Source organism: Taudactylus pleione, unplaced genomic scaffold (assembly GCF_031769625.1).
Source record: "Taudactylus pleione unplaced genomic scaffold, aTauple2 ptg000017l, whole genome shotgun sequence".
NCBI lineage: Eukaryota > Metazoa > Chordata > Amphibia > Anura > Myobatrachidae > Taudactylus > Taudactylus pleione.
In genome coordinates, this window is record NW_028284419.1 from 176,295 (window position 1) to 198,912 (window position 22,618).

The 22,618-nt window shown below is 50.2% G+C and overlaps 1 protein-coding gene across 2 annotated transcripts in view; it reads left to right on the forward strand.

Annotated features, from left to right (window-relative positions):
- Positions 1-22,618, forward strand: part of SASS6 (SAS-6 centriolar assembly protein) — a 30,676-nt gene that overhangs the window by 3,354 nt on the left and 4,704 nt on the right. For both annotated transcript variants that reach the window (XM_088481981.1, XM_088481980.1), the window contains exons 4-11: positions 210-378; positions 471-548; positions 1,451-1,570; positions 9,026-9,217; positions 9,641-9,835; positions 9,946-10,035; positions 10,285-10,464; positions 22,497-22,578. In XM_088481981.1, coding sequence (XP_088338107.1) covers positions 210-378; positions 471-548; positions 1,451-1,570; positions 9,026-9,217; positions 9,641-9,835; positions 9,946-10,035; positions 10,285-10,464; positions 22,497-22,578 — 1,106 coding nt within the window. The remainder of the gene's footprint in view (positions 1-209; positions 379-470; positions 549-1,450; positions 1,571-9,025; positions 9,218-9,640; positions 9,836-9,945; positions 10,036-10,284; positions 10,465-22,496; positions 22,579-22,618) is intronic.

The window sequence follows — 22,618 nt, forward strand, 5'->3', positions numbered from 1 at the left end:
TCCCATGCTGACATTTGATTGACCAAAGGCCGTGATTAGTTGCCAGTAGATGTGATTGAACAATCACCATGGTTTAGAGAAGGGTTATTGGGAAAGTTATAGCTGGAGTTACTCTTGTAAGCTTGATGAATATTGTTTAACGTGTTTTACTATTTGTTGGTGATTAAAACGCGGGCTATAAATTGACTTCTACTGATCTTTGTCTACAGATTCCTTCTACAGTTGTCTTCCAATGCTCAGTTGGGTAGCTCGCCTGCCCAGTTAGATGTAGTTGAGACTAATCCATTTAAGCACCTCACGCACCTCTCTCTGCGACTCCTACCAGCAAACGACATGGAAATAAAGACTTACCTGGCCACATGTCTAAGAAGTATTAAGGTAGCAGTCTCTCTATGCAGTGTGTAGAGATCATTTGTTACCTTACTTTGGATTAGATATGTGTAACAATGTATTTGTTTCTTATTGTGCAGGAGGAAAAAATGGGGCTGCAGCAGACATTGAAAAAAACAGAAGAAGATCTGAGTCGGCAGCTAATGTGTGCACAGCAGGTGAGGAAAACTGACGTCGGCATATCCTTTAATGTTAACAGACAACACCGATGTTTAGTTGTGTAAGTCGAATTAGATGCTAGATGACTGTTGACCAATTATACTTTTTACAGTGTATTGTTATTAACTGGCAATATAGAATCATCCTATGTACACATTAGATATTTGTCACAGCAATGGAATATATGCTTGTTTGGCACCTTTGAGTCTTTGTAGGTTTATTCCTCAGTGATGACTGGTTCCTTGTGAATCGATACCCTGGGTTTGAATAAATTATTTAATGTCTTCTTCGTTCCTCCGTGGCAGCCGTAATCTTGGGTTAGTGATCCCTCCTCCTAGGTTTAAACAGGAATTTTTTTAAAGGGACCTCCCCCAACTCCTCCTCTTCCCCTTGTCTTTTTTTTCTGTCTCCTAGAAAGACTAGTGTAAGGAAGTTTGTTCTTTTTTGATCCATAGGACTTACAATATGAGGTAAGCCCAGCGATGTGCCTCCTGGAGCCGTAGTCTGTGGCAGGGTTGGCACCCTGGGGGTATCACTTCCAAAATGTTTAAAGGCTGTGTGCGTGGCAGTTACAGGATGCTGGAAAGCGTTGTTGGCACTGCTGCAGCCAGTAGGCCTACTGGTGAGCTCCTGAAACCCAGTCAGCAGAGAACTGGAGCCAGTAACAGTCCAAAAAACCAAGCCGACAGCGGTGAGCTAGTACAGTACATAGCCGCAAGCTGGAGTGGACCTGGGACACAGCCAGACCAGGATGCCTTGCGGGTTGGTTTATAGTTCAGTCACCATAGAAACATGTCATACAACAGTCCAATGTTGGGTTGCTGACAACCACAGACAGTCTACACTGATATTATAGCATTAATAGTTTTATCATGTGCAAGCATCTCTTTGTCACCTTCAGGCTCTGTCTGAGAAAAGTCTTGAGTTGGAGAAGTTAAAAAGTGACACTTCTTACAAGATTACAGCCCTAACAAGCCAGCACACGACAGAGGTTACAAGTGAAAAAGAGAAGGCTCAGCAGGTAAGATGTCGGAAATTACACGTGACTTTCTCATTCTAAAGGTGCATACATACTTAACGTTTCGCTCCATGAGCGATATTGTTAAGTGTTTGCCGGGCTCAATGTCGTTAACGATATCATTCAGTGACGTCACCGGCAGCATCCCTGAACATGCACAACCTGACGATATCGTCGGGTCGGCCTGCATGTTAAGGCGATAAAATATATTGTTAACGAGCTGCAGGAGTGTGCATCGTTAACGATATCTTGCATACACACTTGCCGATAATGTAAACGATTGCACGATAACGATATTGTTATCGTTCAATCGTTCACAATATCGGCCAGTGTGTATGCGGCATAACAGAAAACTTGTATCCAAAGATCTATTTTATGTATGAGGAGAGAGAAAACATACTCTCTTTCTGGGGCACTCTTATTTAAATTTATTGTGTATGATAAAACATAGCTTTTATCCTTATTTATTTAAAATATATCTCTCTGATGCTCATTCTTTACAGTGAATCCTATATGAGAATTTAAAAAAACAAATACTTTGGTTATCAGGCTCTTCCCTTCTCAGTAGAATGTGTAGCCGTGGTAGCTTTATGCGTTCATTTTCACATGTAAATCCCTGGAATTGGGAGAGTCTTAATAAATGTATAAATGTTGGGAAAGGGGCGAAAATATTACAGGCAGTTTAAGAACCTATTAATATACCTTTTTATTTTGACTGCTAAATGGTCATAATTGTGTTCAGTTTATATCTCTTAAAATTGTCCACTCCTGGTACAAATAAACGACCGTGTATGTAAGTAAGTTCTTCCAGAGATTGTGGTGTGTTTCAATATGTCTATAAATTAAATTATGACAGCATACCAAACAATCATCTCCATTATGTATAATAGGGACATAAATCTCACAAAACTAATAATAACATCAATCAATACAGCTGAATGTGCATGTTAGAAAACATCAATCTCATAAGAGACGGTGAGTCACCGCATATCACTTCTATAATTAGTTATCTTATTTAAAATACATATACGTAACCAGAATTGTTCATCTTAAATGTAAAAAGCTATAAGTTGTTAATTTCATGTCCATATACATAATCAGATCGTTCCACTTATATGTAGAAAACATAACAATCATATGCATATACATAATCAGATCATTCAACTTTATATACAAAAAACATTCATTGGTAATACCATGTGATGTGTTAGATTGCCACTGACTAGTATTCTGGTGTCTACAATTTTCCTTAAGGTATTTTCTACTTCAGGGTCCATAGGGTATCCACAGGATACCTTGGGGTATAGGTGTGACGTCAGTCGCAGGGCACCAAAGAGTTAAGCTTTCAGCCTCCCAGGATGCACTAGGTCCCCCTCCTATACCCCGCCCCCGGGCCAAGGCACCTCAGTTTAGTTTGGTGCCCGGCCGGAGTCGGGTGCACCTGTTGGAGTGGGGGCTAGAAGAGCCCCTGAAGCTTTTTCTTCATGCAGCTGTAGCTGCACATCTGGATGAACAGCATGGACAGTCAGTCCTGACGTCCATGCTGTCTTCCCTACACCCCGCCGGTACCAGAACGCCGGTACTGATCCGGGGATGCTGGTGGGCGTCTGGGGTCACAGCTAGCGGTGACCCCAGATGCTCCGGACCATGGCCGGATTCAAGGGGGACAGAGGTAAGCAGCGGGGTCCCGCGGTGGGTCCCCGCTGATCACATGGTCCTAAGTCCCTAGGCAGGGGGCTCCCTGGGGACTGGCTGCAGCGTGGAGCCAGGCGACCAACCTGCGCTTCCACTACCCCCTGGGACAGCGGACTGCAGCAGAGCGGTAGCGCTGCGGCGTCCCAGGGGTTAAATGCATGCCAGGGGAGCGCGCCTTCCCTGTCTCACAGCCGGCGCCTCCCCCGCTGCACACAGCCCTCTCTGCACTGTGCTGACTGGTCCTGTGTCAGCGCTCCTCCCCCAGGCCAGCTTCTCTCTGCTCCTCGGCGGCCATCTTCTCTGCAACGCATGGTGAACGCTGCTGGAAGTCTGGAAGGAAGCATCGTGGTCTGGGTCCCCCCGCATACCTCTCCTCCGCTGTGGCTCAGGTCTGTGTATGCAGCGCTGTGTCCTACCAGGCCCTGTGTCTGTGTAGTTGAGTGATCAGCGCTGTTAGTGCAGGAATTGTTATTTCTCTGCATTGTATGTGACTGTGCTAGCGCTGCCTGTAACTATTCTTCACTAAACTGTCAGCTTTATTACTGTCCCTGTTCTTTCTGCTAAAGCCCTTGCGGTGCGGTGCTGCAGGGTGGTCTCTCGCCTATTTAATACTTAATTGGTGAGAGAGGTCACATACGTGGTGCCATCATGTCTGAAAGTAATTTTCCCCTCCGGCTACAGTGTACCACGTGCAAAGTACCGTTAGCGGAGGGGGAGGGTAGCGCGGAGGGCCTTTGCCGGCAGTGTTGTCCATGGCGCGGCCTATTACGGTTACAGCACCGGTACAGGAGCCGCCCTGGGCTTGTTTCGCTCAGGCGTTAACAGCTTTAGTGGGCCAGTTAGCTCCGCAGCCCGCGTTTACTCCGATGGGTTTGTCCCAGCAGTCTGTGGTGTCGTCACCCATGCAGGGGTTCCCACGACAATTGGTGGTACCCCACAGTCTCCCTATTTCCCCGCTCCCGGGTTCTCAGGAGCCAGCGTGGGTTAACTCCCTGACGAGTTCTTTACAGCACTTGTCGGATGTATTGCAAGGGGAGTCTGTGATGCGGCCTCATAAAAGGCCGGTGGCGTCTCTGTCCGCTCCTTATGAGGATGACGAAGGGACGTCTGATGATGGGGAGATTCTGGATCCTTACGATCAGGAACCTTTCCATACTAAGGACGCTGATGCTAAGTCCAAAGTATATATTCCTGGACTTATTCGGGCGGTCCGCACAGCCTTGGTGATTGAGGACGAAGTTCCCCCAGCGGCTAAATCTAAGTATGCCTTTTTCAAAGATGTGAAGGGCGATGCCACAGTCTTTCCTCTTTCGGGTCAGTTGGTGGACCATTTAGAGGAGGCGTGGAAACAACCTGGCAAAAGATACCAGCCGCAGAGACGCCTGGCGGTGGCTTATCCGTTCGCGGATAATTATTTTGCTAAGTGTGAATCCCCTCCACAGGTGGATTCTCACGTGACCCGTCTTGTCCGTAGTGCCACATTGCCGATGCCATCCATGTCCTCCCTTAAGGATGCTACGGACCGCAAGGTAGAAATCTGCCTGAAGTCCGCTTATTCCCTTGCAGGGGGGGCAGCACGGCCGGCTATGGCCATTTGCTGGGTTGCCAGAGCGATGGAGCGCTGGGCGGATTCATTAGAGGCTTCTTTTGAATCCGACTGTCCGGCCGAACAAGCGGAGTTGATTGGCAATCTCCGTGATTCGGCCACCTACATCAACGAGGCGGCTCTAGACATTAGTACTCTGGTGTCTAGAATTTCTTCAGCAGCGGTAGCTGCTCGTCGCACCTTGTGGCTGCGATCCTGGAAGGCGGACGCAGATCCAAGAAAGGTCTGGAAGCGTTGCCGTTTACCGGAGAAGTTCTCTTCGGTCCGGATCTGGATAAGATTGTGGCCACGCTGGCGGCAGCCAAATCTGCTTGTCTCCCGTCGGCCGCTGCTCCTTCTGGTTCTGGACCATCGTCCTTTCGGTCATCTAGGGCCCAGGGCAGGCCCAAACCACAGTCGTTCCCTCGACAGGCTGGCCCTAAGAAATCGGTCAAGCCCCGGAAACAGGCATGGAGTACCAGACGTCCGGCCCCCAAGCCAGATGACAAGCCTGCGGCCTGACGGTCCGGGTCTCCCCTTGGGGGATCCCAGGGTGGGAGGCCGCCTGCTGCAGTTCTCCCGGTGTTGGTCGTTCACTACGACAGACACTTGGGTTCTGGAGGTGGTCTCTCACGGGTACGCCCTCTCCTTCCGGCACAGACCCCCGGCTCGATTCTTCACCACGGGTCTACCATCAGACCGGAACAAGGCTACGGAGCTGCGGAAGGTATTGCACACTATGCTCCAGGCTGGAGTTATAGTGCCTGTTCCATTCTCCCAGAGGGGCCAGGGTTTCTATTCAAATCTATTTTTGGTACAGAAACCCAATGGGTCATATCGTCCGATTCTCAACCTCAAAGCACTCAACAAGTCTTTGCGGGTCCCGAAGTTTCGGATGGAGACCCTACGGTCCATCATTCTGGCGCTGGAACCTGGGGACTACATGGTGTCATTGGACATACAGGACGCTATGGCGGTCATGGCGGCTTCTCTGCGGCTGCAAGGAGTCCGCATGTTGCCGTACTTGGACGACCTGTTATTGGTGGCAGGATCTCCAGAGCTCCTGTTACACCACTTGGACCTGACCATTGCACTGCTGCAACGGCACGGCTGGCTAATTAACTGGCAGAAGTCCACTCTAATCCCGTCTCGGAGGATTCTGCATCTTGGAGCCTTATTGGACTCGGGACAGCAAAGGATCTTCGTGACGGAGGACAAGATCTCTGCTTTACAGTCAAGGGTGCGCAGTTGTCTGCACAGCCGCCGGGTGTCCTTACACTCGGCGATGAGGTTACTGGGCTCCATGGTGTCGGTGTTCGACATGGTGGAATACGCCCAGTTTCACTCTAGACCTCTGCAGCACCTGATCCTGTCCAAGTGGAACGGGCTGCCTCAGTCTCTGAAGTTCCAGACGATTGTGCTCACCCCGGAGGTTCGCCTGTCCCTTGCGTGGTGGTTAAAGATGACCCACCTCAACAAGGGACGTCCGTTCTGGGTTCCAAATTGGGTCCTGTTGACAACGGACGCCAGTCTTCGGGGCTGGGGAGCAGTTTCGGGTCCACACTTGTTCCAGGGCAGGTGGACACCGACAGAAGCGGAGCTTCCAATAAATATCTTGGAACTCCGTGCGGTCTTCAATGCTCTCCTGCAGGCACAGCGGTTTCTCCAGGGTCACCCGGTGCAGGTCCAGTCGGACAATGCTACCACCGTGGCCTACATAAACAGGCAAGGAGGAACTCGCAGTCGGGCGGCTCTCGTAGAGGTCTCTCGGATCCTGGTTTGGGCGGAGCGCAATCTTCCGGCCATATCAGCGGTCTTCATCCCGGGAGTGCTAAATTGGGAGGCGGACTTTCTAAGTCGCCAGGACGTTCATCCAGGGGAATGGTCCCTGCACCCGGACGTTTTTCAACTACTGGTGGACAGGTGGGGTCTTCCAGAAATCGACCTCATGGCGTCCCGGCACAACAACAAGTTGCCGGTGTACGGGTCTCGCACAAGAGACGAAGGGGCGTCTCTGGTGGATGCTCTGTCCGTCCGGTGGACGTTCAGGTTCGCATACCTGTTCCCTCCGGTCTCCCTTCTTCCACGGGTAATCCGGAAATTCAAACAGGAAGGAGGGACGCTCCTGTTGATAGCTCCCGCGTGGCCCAGACGGCACTGGTTCTCAGACCTTCAGGGTCTGTCCGTGGACAGTCCTCTGTGGTTGCCGCTACGACCGGACCTTCTGTCTCAGGGTCCTTGTCTTCACCCGGACCTGACTCGGCTGTCTTTGGCGGCGTGGCTGTTGAGACGGCCATGCTGAGGTCCTGGGGGTTTGCCAGCTCTGTGGTGTGTACCATGTTACGAGCTCGGAAACCGTCTTCCGCGAGGATATACCATCGCGTGTGGCATACGTTCTTCCAGTGGTGTCGACCGAGAGGTTATGCACCGCGGGAGTTTCGTCTGTCTCGGATTCTCGCCTTCCTGCAAGCGGGACTAGATCATGGGCTTCGCCTTGCTTCTTTGAAGGTACAGGTTTCGGCCCTATCTGTCTGGTTTCACCGTAGGATTGCTACAATCCCGGATGTGCGCACCTTTATGCAAGGTGTTCTCCGTATTCAGCCGCCCTTTGTTCCACCTGTGGCGCCTTGGGATTTGGCTGTGGTCCTGAGGACTCTCCAAGGACCGCCGTTTGAACCACTGGGCTCAGTGGATATTAAATGGCTAACAGCTAAGACTGTTTTCCTTCTGGCCGTTGCTTCAGCCAGACGTGTTTCTGAGTTAGGGGCTCTTTCTTGTAGACCCCCTTTCTTGGTTTTTCATGGGAACAGGGCAGTGCTCCGCACTCGGCCCGAGTTTCTCCCCAAAGTTGTTTCCCAGTTTCAGGTTAACGAGGAAATAGTTGTTCCGGCCTTTAACTCACCGGGTCTTTCCGTGGGTGAGGCCTCTTTGGATGTTGTGCGGGCCTTAAGGACTTATGTGGACCGCACTTCTTTGTTTAGGAAGTCGGACGCTTTGTTGTCCTCTATGGCTTCTGTAAAAAGGGTTGGCCTGCTTCAAAGCAAACTTTGGCAGCCTGGATCCGTATGGCTATTTCTGAAGCTTATCTTCATGAAGGCCTACCGGTCCCTCCTTCTCTGAAGGCTCATTCCACTAGGTCTGTGGGTCCTTCGTGGGCAGCTTGACGTGGTGCCTCGGCAGTTCAGATCTGCAAGGCTGCTACGTGGTCTTCTGTCCATACCTTCGTGAGGTATTACAGGTTTGACACCTTCGCCTCTCAGGATGCTTCCTTCGGGCGGCGGATTCTCCTTTCTGCACAGGAGCGTCCCCACCCTTAAAGGATACTGCTTTGGGACATCCCCAAGGTATCCTGTGGATACCCTATGGACCCTGAAGTAGAAAATATGAGATATGGTAAGAACTTACCCTTGTTATCTCTATTTCTACGAAGTCCATAGGGTTCCACAGGACTCCCGCCCTGTCGCACCTGTGCTGCAGATGGGCTTTGCTCTGGTCACCGGTTTTCCGTCTCCCTCTGGTAAGAATGTGATTCTTGTATGTGTCCAGATCTTTGTTCTCTCTCTTCCTTCTCCTCCTCCGGCCTATGGCTTGGTAACTAACTGAGGTGCCTTGGCCCGGGGGCGGGGTATAGGAGGGGGACCTAGTGCATCCTGGGAGGCTGAAAGCTTAACTCTTTGGTGCCCTGCGACTGACGTCACACCTATACCCCAAGGTATCCTGTGGAACCCTATGGACTTCGTAGAAATAGAGATAACAAGGGTAAGTTCTTACCATATCTCATATTATTGAATGACTGTATCACAGTAGTGGTAGAATAAAGAGGATTTTTATACCGGGTCCAGTGACCATCCCTCTGCATCTGCTTCTCACCTGTGTACTCTTAAAAACTAGTGAACAGGTGATTGATAGTACCCAGGGACAAGTCTGTGCGAAGTACCTCTCTTTCCTTTGCTTTGTAGTATCATCTATTTTATGGTAACAGCTGGAGAGCTGCCTGGTGTAGACCACTCACTAGAGAAGTGATTCTAAGTAATGGCTGCACAAAACTTGTATTTTATATGTTTCATGCTTTTGGAATGTGTAGTAATCTTATCGGCCCACGGACCAATTAGTAACTTTACAATTTATTATTGTAGATCTATAGTTTGCTTTTACTTACATATGCAATTTCCTTTCAGGCATCTGCTCAGCTACTACAACAGTATGAGCAACATAGAAAGGATTTGGAGAACTCCCTTCAGAAGAATACACAGCAGATGCAGGACAGACTCAATGAGCTTGAACAATCCAACAAAGATCTTCTTGAAAGGAGATATAAAGCTGAATCCACCATCAGAGAGCTCCGAGCAAAGTACCAAGGCCTGGAAGAGGTGCTGAGTGCTGTTCCCGACACTTTCTTTTTTATTTCCCCGTAAATTCTCTCCTGGTGCTTTCGCTAATAATGTGCACAGATAAAAATAACATATCTTAATACCAGATAGGGTCTGAGGCTTATTGTTAGATCTCTGATTCATGCTAGGGAAATGCCTGGCTACCAATCGGCTGGGACAAATTTCACCAGAGCTGCATGAAGAATGCCGTTAGTCTCCTCCCCATCATAGGTTAATACCAAGGGCTAGAGGATGAAATGGTTCACCCAGTCCCTACATACTTTAGGCTAACCTATGACTTGCAGTTATCATGCATATAATTTAGTCCTCCTTTAGCTGGTTTCCATTTGAGACTGGTCATATGAATAAGAGTTTAATGACCACAACGCAGACTGATATCGCTGGGCTTGTCCTGTTTTCCAGGAGGTACAGAGATCACAGCAAAAGTTGGCATCCTTTGGCAGAGAGAACACGGCACTAGATGCAGAGTGCCATGATAAGGAGAAGGAGATAAACCGTCTGCATACACGGCTAGCCGTTCTCGAGCAAGAGCTCAAAGACAAGGATCACTTAGTGCTGCGGAGCAATGAGATTCTCACAGCCACCCAGGAGCAGAAGGTAGGTTCGTTACTTTATCATTTGTACAGGTATGTCACCCCTGCAGCCAAATGGCTTTTTATAATTTTATGTATGTTTGTTTCTGTATTTTTTATTTTTTTTTGTAACAGTCCAGGTTAGAAGCCAGTGCTGAGAAGAAGCAGGTGCAGATCGGGAAGCTGGAGGCAACAATAAAATCCTTATCTGCCGAACTCTTGAAGGTGAGAACCAAAGTTGGTAATCAAAGGAATAAGCACACAGGATTGTAGTGGCTCCATGAAGGTCCACAGAGATGTATGTGAATAGCTGCTCAAGGCTATCTGAGTAGCTTTTACTGAATTTTAGAAATTAATCGAATGGTGTCTGTTATCTGCACCTTTCACTGAATGAATTGCTGGCTATCTGCTGCGCTGAATCAGTTTGCCCATATGTAACGGTATCATGTTTTGCTATGTTGTCCTGTTATGAAGGCCAATGATATAATAAAGAAGCTTCAAGGAGATTTGAAGACTTTGATGAGCAAGTTAAAGCTGAAGAATGCAGTGACTGTGCAACAGGAGAAACTGCTATCTGAGAATACACTTTTGGTTCAGGAAGAGCAAAGGAAGATGAAGGATGTTCAGCAGAGCCTGAGATTGAAAGAGGAAGAGGTAAAGTGTCGTACACTCTAGTCTTTCACCATAAGGTAGATCATAGTTAATAGGGAAGATGGAAACTGGTAGATCTGTGACATGGATTGTAGAATTGATGAATACTCAGTAGGAAAGCTTATAGGAGATTTAGAAGATACTTTAGTAGTTAAACATTTTATAGTGACTTTTCTTCTTCGGGTTCCATAGGGTCCACAGGAATTACCTTGGGGTATGTGCTTGGAGTGATCCAGGCACCAAACAGTTACAAGCTTTAGCTCCCAGGATGCACTGGGTCCTCCTCCATATATACCCCGTCCCTGGCTACAGGCACTTAGTTTTTTTGTTTGGTGCGCATGATCAGTGCACCTTGTAACAGGTGACTGCTTCGGCAGTTCCAAGCAAGTTTTTTTTTTTTTATTTATACATGAGTAAGCAGCTTAGGCGTCCGGATAGACGCCCGTGTTGCTGCTCCATCTACTCCCGCGGGCGCCGCAACACCAGTGAGGGTACTGGTGATTTCGCCGGTTGCCAGCAGAGTTTCATAGACGCAGGGACTGCAGCCGGAGACATCGGGGATGCAGGTAAGGTGGTTCCCCGCTTGCGTGGAACCACGTGGCAGTCCGTACCTCCGGCAGTGGAGACCTGCCGGAGGCCGCTGTTGTGGGGAACCAGGGATGACTGCTTCTCCCACTAGACAACCGGGGCATAAAATTCTGGCGCCAGGGACAGCGTAAGAAGCCAGTGCGCTTGGTGGATCAATACAGCCTTGGCGGCCCCTACCCCAGCCCACGCCCAAGTTTCCCACGTCTGGGTTGCTACTCCCTGCCTCCCTGTTATGAGACGCCCAGAGACCACTTTCAGGTGCTCTCTGTAGCTGCGAATTTCAGGAGGTTTGGTCAGTCTCCCTGTTTCTACTTCAGGGTCCATAGGGGGTCCACAGGGTTGACCTTGGGGGTATAGCTGGATCTGGATCCACGGGCACCACGCAGTTAAAGCTTTGCTGCTCCCAGGATGCACTTGGGTCCGTCCTCCTCTATACCCCGCCCCCGGCCACAGGCACCTCAGTTTTAGTTGGTGCCCGGCCGGAGTCGGGTCACCCTGCGCAGTGGGGCTGCATAAGCAGCCCCTAAGCTTTATTTTTTTTTAAAAAAACGAAGATTTTATTATTTTATTTTTACTGTCTTCAGAGCGGCAGCATCAGACTGTCCATCTGGACGTCTACGCTGCCGCTCCAACTGCCCCGCTGGCGCTGCGACGCCGGTACTGATCCGGGGATCGCAGCGGGACCCCGGAGTCAGTACTAGCGTGGCTCCGGGAGCTCCCACTGACTGCTGCCGGACTGAAGGGGCCAGGTAAGCCGCGTGCAGCGCTGTCAGCGCTGCACGCGGGGATAATGCAGTCTTCATGCCGCCGGTCTCTGGGGACAGACCGGCGGCGCTAGTAGCGGCGGCAGGCTCCCCCTCTTCAGGAATACCCCGCGTGACCGCCGGCCCCCGGGGTGTAAGTACCGGCGGGGAACCGGCTTCCCCGGGGGTTTAGTACTAGCGCTCCTCCCCTCAGCCCAGCGCGCCTTCTCTCATGTGTGCTGGCGTCGCTGGGCTGTTATCTTCTGGCCACTCCTCCTCAGAGCTCTCCGGCGGCCATCTTCCTCAGGCAGCATCGCAGAGCTCCCAGGCAGGCTTACAGTGGACCAGTCCCCCTGCGTACCTCTCCCCTGTTCAGGACGGTGTTCGCAGCGCTATAGCCCTCCCAGACACTGAATCTGGGAGGTTGATTGTAGCGGAAGGTGCAGTGAGTATAACTTCTCTGCATGGTATGTGACTTTTGCTAGTGCTGCTGTCTGTGCTTATTTTCTACTTACTGTCAGCTTTTTACCTATCCCTTTCCTTCTACTGCCCGCAGGTGCGTGGGGGAGGGGTGTTCTTTCTGGGTACCTCACTTATATAAATCTACGTATTTGTGAGGTCCGTCACATACTGCGGTGTGCTCCTCAGTACCATATTGTGGGCTGTTTGGGTTGCATACTTGGGAGTGCGTGGGTGTTATACGCCTTACCTCGTTTCGGTGAGACACTTTTATTGCAAAAAAAGTTTGTGTCATGTCTGATGAGGGGAATGAGCGCTCCGAGGCTCCTGTGTTGTTTTCCTGCCGACGTTGTTCGGCAGGGGTTGATGGGGCAGATTTGTCTCAGGACGGTCTGTGCGGGCGGTGCCAGTTGGTACCTGGACCCTCTAATCCCCCGGTGGCGCAGGACCCTCCGTGGGCGATGTTTACGCAAGTGCTGGCGTCAATCACGGACCGACTTGCGGTCCCGACTGCGGCCCCTTCTAGGGCGTTGCCCAGCCTACCATCCCCCGTTCCCCGGGTGTGACTCGTCTGATGCAGTCTCCTCCCGGGTCTCAGACTGTGGGTCCTTATGCGGGTTTGCCGGTATACGTGCAATCCCCCACGGTGCCGCAGCAGTCGATGGTACCTTTTCAGGGGTATCCTCAGGCAGTGCCCCCGCCTTGGGTGGACGTCCTCTCCAGCTCTGTTCAGAGTCTGGCGGCTTCGTCATCGGCTTTTCAAAATATGTTGCACAGTGATTTGCCCCCACGGGCGTCCAAGCGTTCCGTTCCAGCTTCACTGGCGGCTCAGTTCACGGACACGGACGTGTCTTCGGATGACTGGGAGATCCATGAGGACTCTGACTCGGATGCCGGGGCCCAGGAGATGGAGGCTAAGTCTTCCATTAATGTGCCGGCATTGGTTAGGGCGGTGCGGGCCATCCTTCACATTGAGGAGGATGTGCCCGCCCCCAGGTCAAAATACCCTAATTTTAAAAAAGCCAAGGTAGCTTCGACGGTTTTTCCCCTGTCCGATCAATTGACGGATCATATGGCAGGGGCCTGGCAGTTGCCCAGCAAGAGGTTCCAACCGCAGAAGCGGTTGGCTTCGAACTATCCGTTTCCGGAGGCTCATTGCAGGAAGTGGGAAACTCCTCCAGCGGTGGATTCCCACGTTACCCGCTTAATTAAAAGCTCTACGCTGCCTTTGCCGTCGATCTCCTCTTTGAAAGATCCCACGGACAGGAAGGTGGAGACTTGTTTGAAGTCTATCTACTCTCTCGGGGGCGGTGGCCCGTCCGTCCATGGCCATCTCTTGGGTGGCTAAGGCCATCGAGAGCTGGGCCAATGCTTTAGAGGATACCTTTCCGGAAGATGCTCCGGAGATCCAGAGAGCATTGATCAGCCTTCCTCCCTTTGGCTTCTGCTCCTACCAAGGTACGGAGCTCTGCTTTTCGGTCCTTTCGGGTTCAGGGCAAGGCCAAAGGTCAGTCCTTCCCGAGGCAGTCGACGACCAAGGCCGCTTCTAAGCCCAAGAAGCAGCCCTGGAGTGCCAGGCGCCCTTCTTCCAAGCAGGAAGATAAACCTTCTGCCTGATGGGACGGGCTTCCCTCTGGGGGACCCCAGAGTGGGAGGCCGACTTCTTCTATTTGCCCAGTGCTGGCACAATACCACCACGGATGCCTGGGTTCGAGAAGTGGTCTCCCAGGGGTACGCCCTGTCTTTTCGGCACAGACCGCCCCACCAGTTTTTCTGCACGAGTCCTTCTCAGGATACGATCAAGTCTTTACAGATTCAGGAAGCTATAGAGTCCTTGCTGACAGCAGGGGTCATTGTTCCCGTTCCTCAATTACAACGAGGGACGGGGTACTATTCTTCTCTGTTTCTGGTGCAGAAACCCAATGGTTCTCATCGCCCTATCCTCAACTTGAAGTCTCTGAACAAATTCCTCAGAGTTCCCAAGTTCAGGTTGGAAACGTTACGTTCCATCATTCTGGCGATGGAACCGGGGGATTACATGGTGTCCCTGGATATCCAGGACGCCTACCTCCATGTTCCGATAGCACCTTCGCACCAGCGGTATCTGAGGTTCGCTATCCTTCAACACCATTACCAGTTCCGGGAGCTACCCTTTGGTCTCTCCACGGCACCGAGGGTGTTCACGAAGATTATGGCGGTCATGGCCGCACATCTTTGGAACCAGAATGTACGGCTACTACCGTATCTGGACGACCTCCTGTTGCTGGCGAGTTCCCCGGAGGTACTGCTTCATCATCTCCACTTGACGGTCGCTTGCCTACAAGCGCACGGGTGGCTGATAAATTGGAAAAAGTCCTCCCTGATTCCATCTCAGCGGATGGTTCATTTGGGAGCCCTGCTGGATTCTCGTCAGCAAAGGATCTTCCTGACCCCGGAGAAGGTCTCCTCCCTGCAGCTGAGAATACACAGTTGCCTGAGCAGTTGCCGCCTGTCGGTCCATTCGGCTATGAGGGTTTTGGGCTCCATGGTGTCAACATTCGACATGGTGGAATTTGCCCAGTTCCATTCCCGGCCCCTGCAGGGGCTGATTCTATCGGAATGGAACGGATTACCTCACCGGATCCGCTCTCAGTTGCTGGTGTTGTCCCCGGAGGTTCGGCAGTCTTTGGCTTGGTGGCTTCAGACATCTCATCTGGTCGAGGGGCGCCCCTTTTGGATCCCGGACTGGGTCCTGCTCACGACGGATGCCAGTCTTCGGGGTTGGGGGGCAGTGACCGGCTCGTTGTCACTTCAGGGTCGTTGGTCTGCGGAAGAAGCTCTTCTTCCCATCAACATTCTGGAACTGCGGGCGGTTTATCGGGCCCTGCAGTCGTCCGGTCCCGCTCTTCACGGAAAGGCGGTTCAGGTGCAGTCCGACAACGCCACCACGGTGGCGTATATCAACCACCAAGGAGGAACTCGAAGTCGGGCAGCGATGTCGGAGGTGTCTCGCATCCTTGCTTGGGCGGAGTGTCACATTCCAGCGATCTCGGCAGTCTTCATTCCCGCAGTCCTCAATTGGGAGGCGGACTTCCTCAGCCGTCACGACGTGCATCCCGGGGAATGGTCGCTTCACCCAGAGGTGTTTCAGCTACTCGTGGACAGGTGGGGGCTGCCGGAGCTGGACTTGATGGCCTCCCGTCACAATCACAAGTTGCCCGTTTACGGGTCAAGGACAAGAGACGCAGGCGCCAGTCTGGTAGACGCGCTGTCGGTGAAATGGACGTTTCACCTGGCGTATCTGTTTCCTTCGATATCCTTACTTCCTCGGGTTCTGCGGAAATTCAAGCAGGACGGCGGCATGCTCGTGCTGGTTGCTCTGGCGTGGCCCAGACGTCCTTGGTACTCCGATCTGAGGTGTCTCTCCATCGACGCTCCGTACCTTCTTCCTCAGCGTCGGGACCTGTTGTCTCAAGGGCCCTGCCTTTACCCGGATCTGGGTCGGCTGTCTTTGACGGCGTGGCTCTTGAGACAGCCGTCTTGAGGTCTAGGGGTTTCTCCAGTTCGGTCATTGGTACCATGCTTAGGGCACGCAAGCCTGCCTCCGCACGGATTTACCACAGGGTGTGGCGCACTTACTTTCAGTGGTGTGAATCCAGAAACTATGATCCTCAGGTGTTCCGGGTTTCCAGAATCTTGGAGTTCCTCCAATCAGGTTTGGACCTCGGCTTACGCCTGGCCTCTCTGAAGGTTCATGTGTCTGCTTTGTCCATGTGGTTTCAGCGACGGATTGCTACACTACCGGATGTTCACACCTTTTTCCAGGGTGTTCTCAGGATACAGCCTCCCTTCGTGCCTCCTGTGGCTCCTTGGGACTTGGCGGTGGTGCTACGGGTCTTGCAGGGTCCTCCTTTTGAGCCTCCTGAGGTGGTGGACCTCAAGTGGCTGACGTTCAAGACCGTTTTTCTCCTAGCAATTGCTTCTGCCAGGAGGGTGTCAGAGTTGGGGGCGCTTTCCTGTCGCCCCCCTTTTCTGATTTTTCATCAGGACAGAGCGGTGCTCCGCACTCGTCCTGAGTTTTTGCCCAAAGTGGTCTCAAAGTTCCACATTAATCAGGAACTCGTTGTGCCAGCTTTTCAGTCACCTGATCTTTCAGCTGGTGAGGCTTCCTTAGATGTAGTCCGGGCACTTAGAATCTATGTGGACCGGACTGCTCCGGTTAGGAAGTCGGATTCATTGTTTGTCCTCTTCGGTTTTCACAAGAGGGGTTGGCCTGCCAACAAGCAAACGTTAGCCCGTTGGCTTCGTTCTGTTATTTCCGAGGCTTATGCACAGGAGGGTTTACCTGTGCCAGCCTCTGTTAAGGCTCATTCCACTCGTTCTGTGGGTCCCTCTTGGGCTGCTAGACGTGGCGCCTCCGCTGTTCAGCTGTGTAAGGCGGCCACTTGGTCTTCCATTCAAACGTTTTTGAGGTTCTATGCGTTTGACACCTTCGCCTCTCAGGATGCATCCTTTGGGCGCTGGGTACTCCTTTCAGCACAGGAGCGTCCCCGCCCTTAGTTGAACTGCTTTGGGACATCCCCAAGGTCAACCCTGTGGACTCCCTATGGACCCTGATGTAGAAAACAAGAGATATGGTAAGAACTTACCTTTGTTATCTCTGTTTCTACGAAGTCCATAGGGTCCACAGGGCGCCCGCCCTGACGCACCTGGCTTCATATGGGCTGTGTGGCTGGTCACCGGTTTTCCGTCTCCCATTTCTGTGAGTATGGTTTCTTGTGTGTTCCAGTCTTCCTTCTCTCTGTTTAGTCTCCTCCTCCGGCCTTAGCTGCTTACCAACTGAGGTGCCTGTGGCCGGGGGCGGGGTATAGAGGAGGACGGACCCAAGTGCATCCTGGGAGCAGCAAAGCTTTAACTGCGTGGTGCCCGTGGATCCAGATCCAGCTATACCCCAAGGTCAACCCTGTGGACCCTATGGACTTCGTAGAAACAGAGATAACAAAGGTAAGTTCTTACCATATCTCTTGTTATACCTCTCCTTAGGTGACCAGGTTATACAGAACTCAATATCCTACTAAGCTTTTGTGCTTTTTGTAGTTGACCAAGAGCTTATTGCATATATACAGATATATCATTGTATTGTATGTGACTTCTGTAAGTTATACTGCCTTTTTTTCTGAATAACTGTCAGCAATAACTATTACTGCTATTTCTCCTCATAACCCTCTGCTACAGGTGTGGGGGTAGTTTTGGGGGGGAACACTGTCACATTGTATTGTTTGGCATAACATTGTATGATATTATGTCAAAAGATAAGGAGAAACATGAGGCTAAAGCCCCTGTGCTGGTTTCATGTATGGCCTGTCAGGCTGGCTTGTCCCCTCAGGAGTTCATACAGGATGGATTGTGTGGTAGCTGCTATAAGGCGCCACCACATCAGTCCAGCCTACCTGCTCCAGGGCAGGAACCTGCTTGGGCTTCCTTTTTCTCAGATTATGGTGCAGGTTGTGAACCGTTTATCTACACCAATGCTGACCCCTACTACGGGGTACCCTCAGCAGCTACAACCTACTATGTTTATGCCTCCTATGCACCCTTCCTGGATGGATGTTTATGCCCACTCAAGCCATACTATTGCTCCGTCCCCAGGCTGGTCGTTCCTAAAACCAGAAGGCGGTCTACTGCTTCCTAACAGTCTGTCCAGGCTGCAGATTCTGATGCAACTTTAGATGAATTTGAAGAGGTACAGGGCTTCTCTCAGGAGAGGACAACCATCATGGCAATAGTGAATATTCCCTCCTTGATTAGGGCGGTCAAAACTATTTCAAACACAGATAGTGAAGAGCCAGAACCTTGGAAGGCTCCGGTGTTCAAGCACCAGAGGGTTGTTAAGGCTGAGTTTCCTAAATCTGAGCAACTCTCGAACTTATGGGGGAAGCATGGAGTTCTCCTGATAGATGATTCCATGTTACAAAGAAGGTTGCAGCTTTATACCCCCTCCCACCTGACAAATGTGCTAGATGGGAAGTTCCGCCGACTATGAATGCTCATGTGGCACATCTGGTTAAGAGCGCCACATTGCCCATACCATCTGCATCCTCCCTTAAGGATTCCACAGATAGAAAACTTGAAGCCTGTCTCAAGGCGTTTTTTTTCTCTGTCAGGAGCTGTTGCCCGCCTGGCCATGGCCACGGCCTGGGTATCTAAGGCCATTGAAGAATGGACAGGGGCACTGGAAAATACTCTTCCAGAGAGCAGCTGACGTTTATATCCTATATCAAGGAGGCAGCCCTCCTATCTGGGAGAGGCGGCATTAAACGCTGGTATTCTGGATTCTAAGGCATCAGCTGCCTCCGTTATTGCTCACAGAGCTCTATGGTCAAGGGACTGGAAAGCAGATGCAGGGTCCAGAAAGGCTTTGGAATTCCTGCCGTTTACTGGCGGTATTCTATTTGGCACAGAATTGGATAAGATTGTAGCTACTCTGGCAGCTTCCAAAGTGGCTGGTCTTCCTTCAATGACTACCCCTAGACCTATGCAGTCGTCATTTCGAGCCTTTCGCCAACAAAGAAAAGCGAAAGGTTAGTCTTCCTTTAGACAACCCATTTCTCGTAAGAGGCTGCAAACTAAGAGATCTTGGGCAATTAGACGTCCGGCTTTGAAGTCAGATGTTAAACCCTCGGCCTGATGGGGCGGGCCTCCCCCTGGGGAATCCCAGGGTGGGAGGCCGTCTTCAGTTTTCGGATACCTGCCATCACACCACAACAGATGCCTCGGTCCAGGCAGTGGTCTCTCGAGGGTACGCCCTTACTTTCTGGAAAAGTCCCCCACAAAGGATTTTTTTGCACAACTCCTCCCTCGGAGTCTGCAAAGGCCTTAGCACTCCAACAGACCATTCGTTCCCTGCTGGATTCAGGGGTATTCTGTTGCATCAACAAAGAAAAAGGGTTATTGTGGCCGGAAGCTGACCACATGTTTAAAATGTTGCCACGGCGCTGGAAGGGTTAACCCCCTGTGTTGCGGCATCATATTTAAAGAGACAAAAGGCGCTTGGCGCCATGTTTAAATGTATTACCGGTGCTAGGTGCCGAGTGTTTAAACATAAAAACGTATTCAAGATGGTATGTGCAGCACTGAGCAAGGACATGTTTTTAAAATGTATGATTTTAAATGTAAACTGGTTTTAAATGCACTTTTGTATATGACATTAGCAGCCTCTGTTGTAGGAAACTAGATGCTAATTGCCATTCCCTTATCAGGAGGTCTGATGAAAAGAAAGACCTGTTATGGTCAGTGAACTCTGGCTGGAAGCTTTCTGTATGAAGGTGTGAAGACAGTCAAATGGCCATAACTTCCTGTGACATGGCCTGAGACTACCTCCTGTGTGTGTGCACTTCTGAGGAAAAAATGTTTGTTTTTCATGATTATTGCAGGAAGACCAAAGCGAATACTATTGCTGGTTATTCTACTACATAGATATTTTGTCACTGTGTGATAAATGTATCAAAGGATGAGAGTAAATAACCAGTTCCTGTGGAATGTGAGTTGTAATTACTTTTGGGATAGATGGTTACAAGACCAACTGTGGGAGGATGTCACCATGCTGTAGTGTGTTTTCTGACTATATATAAAGGGCCTGTGAGCCTCTGCTGTGTGGTACAACCCTGTAACTTCTTTGAGGAGAAGAGCTGCTAAGATTCCTGTATGTGGTACATCTTTGGAAATCCTTTGTGAAGAATTGCTGTTTGATTTCTGTGTGATATTCCCCTTCAGGCGGAAGGGAGGGTCTTCTTTAAGACTTTGAGCAATAAACATCTTGCCTGAATTCAACTGTATCTCAATCCTGCGACCAACAGAATTGCGCAAAACGCTATTGCGTTCTCCTGCTGTTCTGGGTAAGAGCTCCGTGTCTCCAAGTTCAAGCCCTCTGCCAAGCTACCGTGCAGACCTGGTCCATTGCGAGGGATCAGGAGGATATAGCCGACACCAAACAGGAGGTGTGTCCGCAGTTAGTCAAACGCATACGCAGCAGAAGCGGTTCCAGGTGCCTAGGCAGGAGCCTGATTGTACGTAAAAAGCGGTTCCAAACGCCGATGGTAGTTTGGTGGTGGCAGCATCCGTTACACGCCCACGTGACCAGGGCCGGCCTAGGCGAAAGGCGTCCGGTCACAGTTATTATTCCAATCTCTTTTTGATCCAGAAGCCCAATGGGTCCCACCGGCCTATTATGAATTTGAAAGGTCTCAACAGATTTATCCGGCTGCCCAAGTTCTGTATGGAAGCTCTTCGGTCAATTGTTCTGGCAATGGAACTGGGAGATTTTATGGTGTCCTTGGACATCCAGGATGCGTTTCTGCATATGCCAATTACACCTTCCAAGCAAAAGTTTCTGCGGTTTGCGGTTCTGTAGCAACATTTTCCAATTTCAGGTGCTGCCTTTTGGTTTGTCAACAGCTCCGTGGGTCTTTACCAAGATAATGGCCGTACTGACGGCCTTCCTCAGGCGTCAGGGAGTCAGACCTCCTGATATTTGCACAGTTTCCAGAGGTATTACAGCATCATCTCAAACTGACTATTTCCTGCCTACACAGATACGGCTGGATCATAAATTGGAAAAAATCATCACTTTCTCCAATATAACATATGGTGCACTCCTGGATTCCCTGGCACAAAGGATATTTCTGCCAGGAGACCAGATTGGGGCCCTTCAATTACGGGTTCACGGATTTCTCCGCAATCTGACGGTGTCTATCCACTCAGCGATGCAGGTTTTGGGGTCCATTGTGTCCACCTTCGACATGGTGCAATATGCTCAGTTCCACTCCAGACCACTGCAACAGCTGATCCTCTCCCGATGGAGCGGAGAGTACCAGTTAATAAAGTCACAAATGAGCAGTCTTTCTCCAGAGGTTCGGCTTCCCCTCTCATGGTAGTTGCAGACGTTTTGTCTGAACAGGGGTCATCTCTTCTGGATTCCAGATTGGGTGCTCCTCACTACGGATGCCAGCCTTCGCGGATGGGGCGCAGTGACGGGTCGGAACACCTTTCAGGGAAGATAGACGACCAAGGAAGGGTCACCTATCCATAAACATCCTGGGACTTTGTGCAGTATTCAGAGAACTCGTTCAGGCACAGGATATACTGAAGGGCAGGCCTTTCTAGATACAGTCCGACAACGCGACCGCAGTAGCCTACTTCAATCATCAGGGAGGCACACAAAGTCTGGTTGCCATGGCGTAAGTGACAAAAATTCTGGTCTGGACAGATGTCATCTTCCAGCAATCTCTGCAGTATTCATACCAGGAGTCCTCAACTGGGAAGCAGACTTCCTAAGTCGTCAGGGTATACATGATCTCTTTGTTCCAAACACAGTGACAGCACATTCTACTCGATCTGAGGGACCATTGTGGGCGTTCCGTCGTGGTGCCTCAGCTGAACAATTCTGCAAGGCAGCCACGTGGTCTTCCATCCACACTTTTGTCAAAGTTTACGCATTTGATACTTTTGCCTCTCAGGATGCTTCCTTTGGGCGTTGGATTCTCCTTTCTGCCTTACAGGAGCATCCCCACCCTTAAGGGAACTGCTTTGGGACATCCCCAAGGTAATTCCTGTGGACCCTATGGAACTGAAGAAGAAAATAAGAGTTGTGGTATACACATACCTTTTGTTAACTTTTTCTTCGAGGTCCACAGGGCACCCACCCTTACACACCTGGTGTTATTGGGTAATCTTTTTTTTTTTTTTTTTCTTTTGTATTTCAATGATTGTCTCTTCTTAGAGAGAGTGTTTCTGATGTACAATTGTCCTTCCTTCTCCTCTAGCCTTCTCCTGCCTTGGGCTTGGTAACAAACTAATAAATTGTATGTAGCCAGGGGTGGGGTATATATGGAGGAGGACCCAGTGCATCCTGGGAGCTAAAGCTTGTAACTGTTTGGTGCCTGGATCACATCAACCACATACCCCCAAGGTAATTCCTGTGGACCCTTTGGACCTCGAAGAAAGCATTAACAAAGGTATGTTATACCATAACTCTTCTTTTTAATAGGGATGAGAGATTTACAACGTTATATCTGGTTTTAACATTGAATTAGGCAAAACCTTATCTGTTGTAAACATGCTGGTGTAGTTCTATGTAAATTGGGAAAACGAGTGTGTGGAACATTGACCAATGAATGTATGTCCTTGATAAAATCATTGAATGTATATAGAGAGGTTTTAAATTCTGAAATAACATAAAAAAAAAAAAAATCTTTTTCTTTATTTCAGGTAGAAAAACTGCATCGGCAACTTCAACAAACAGAAGGGAAGTTGGAGGAGAGCAAGGAGCTGCTTAAAACAAATGAGAATGGTGAAAACAAATAATTATATAAGGGTTTTTCTTAGTTCTT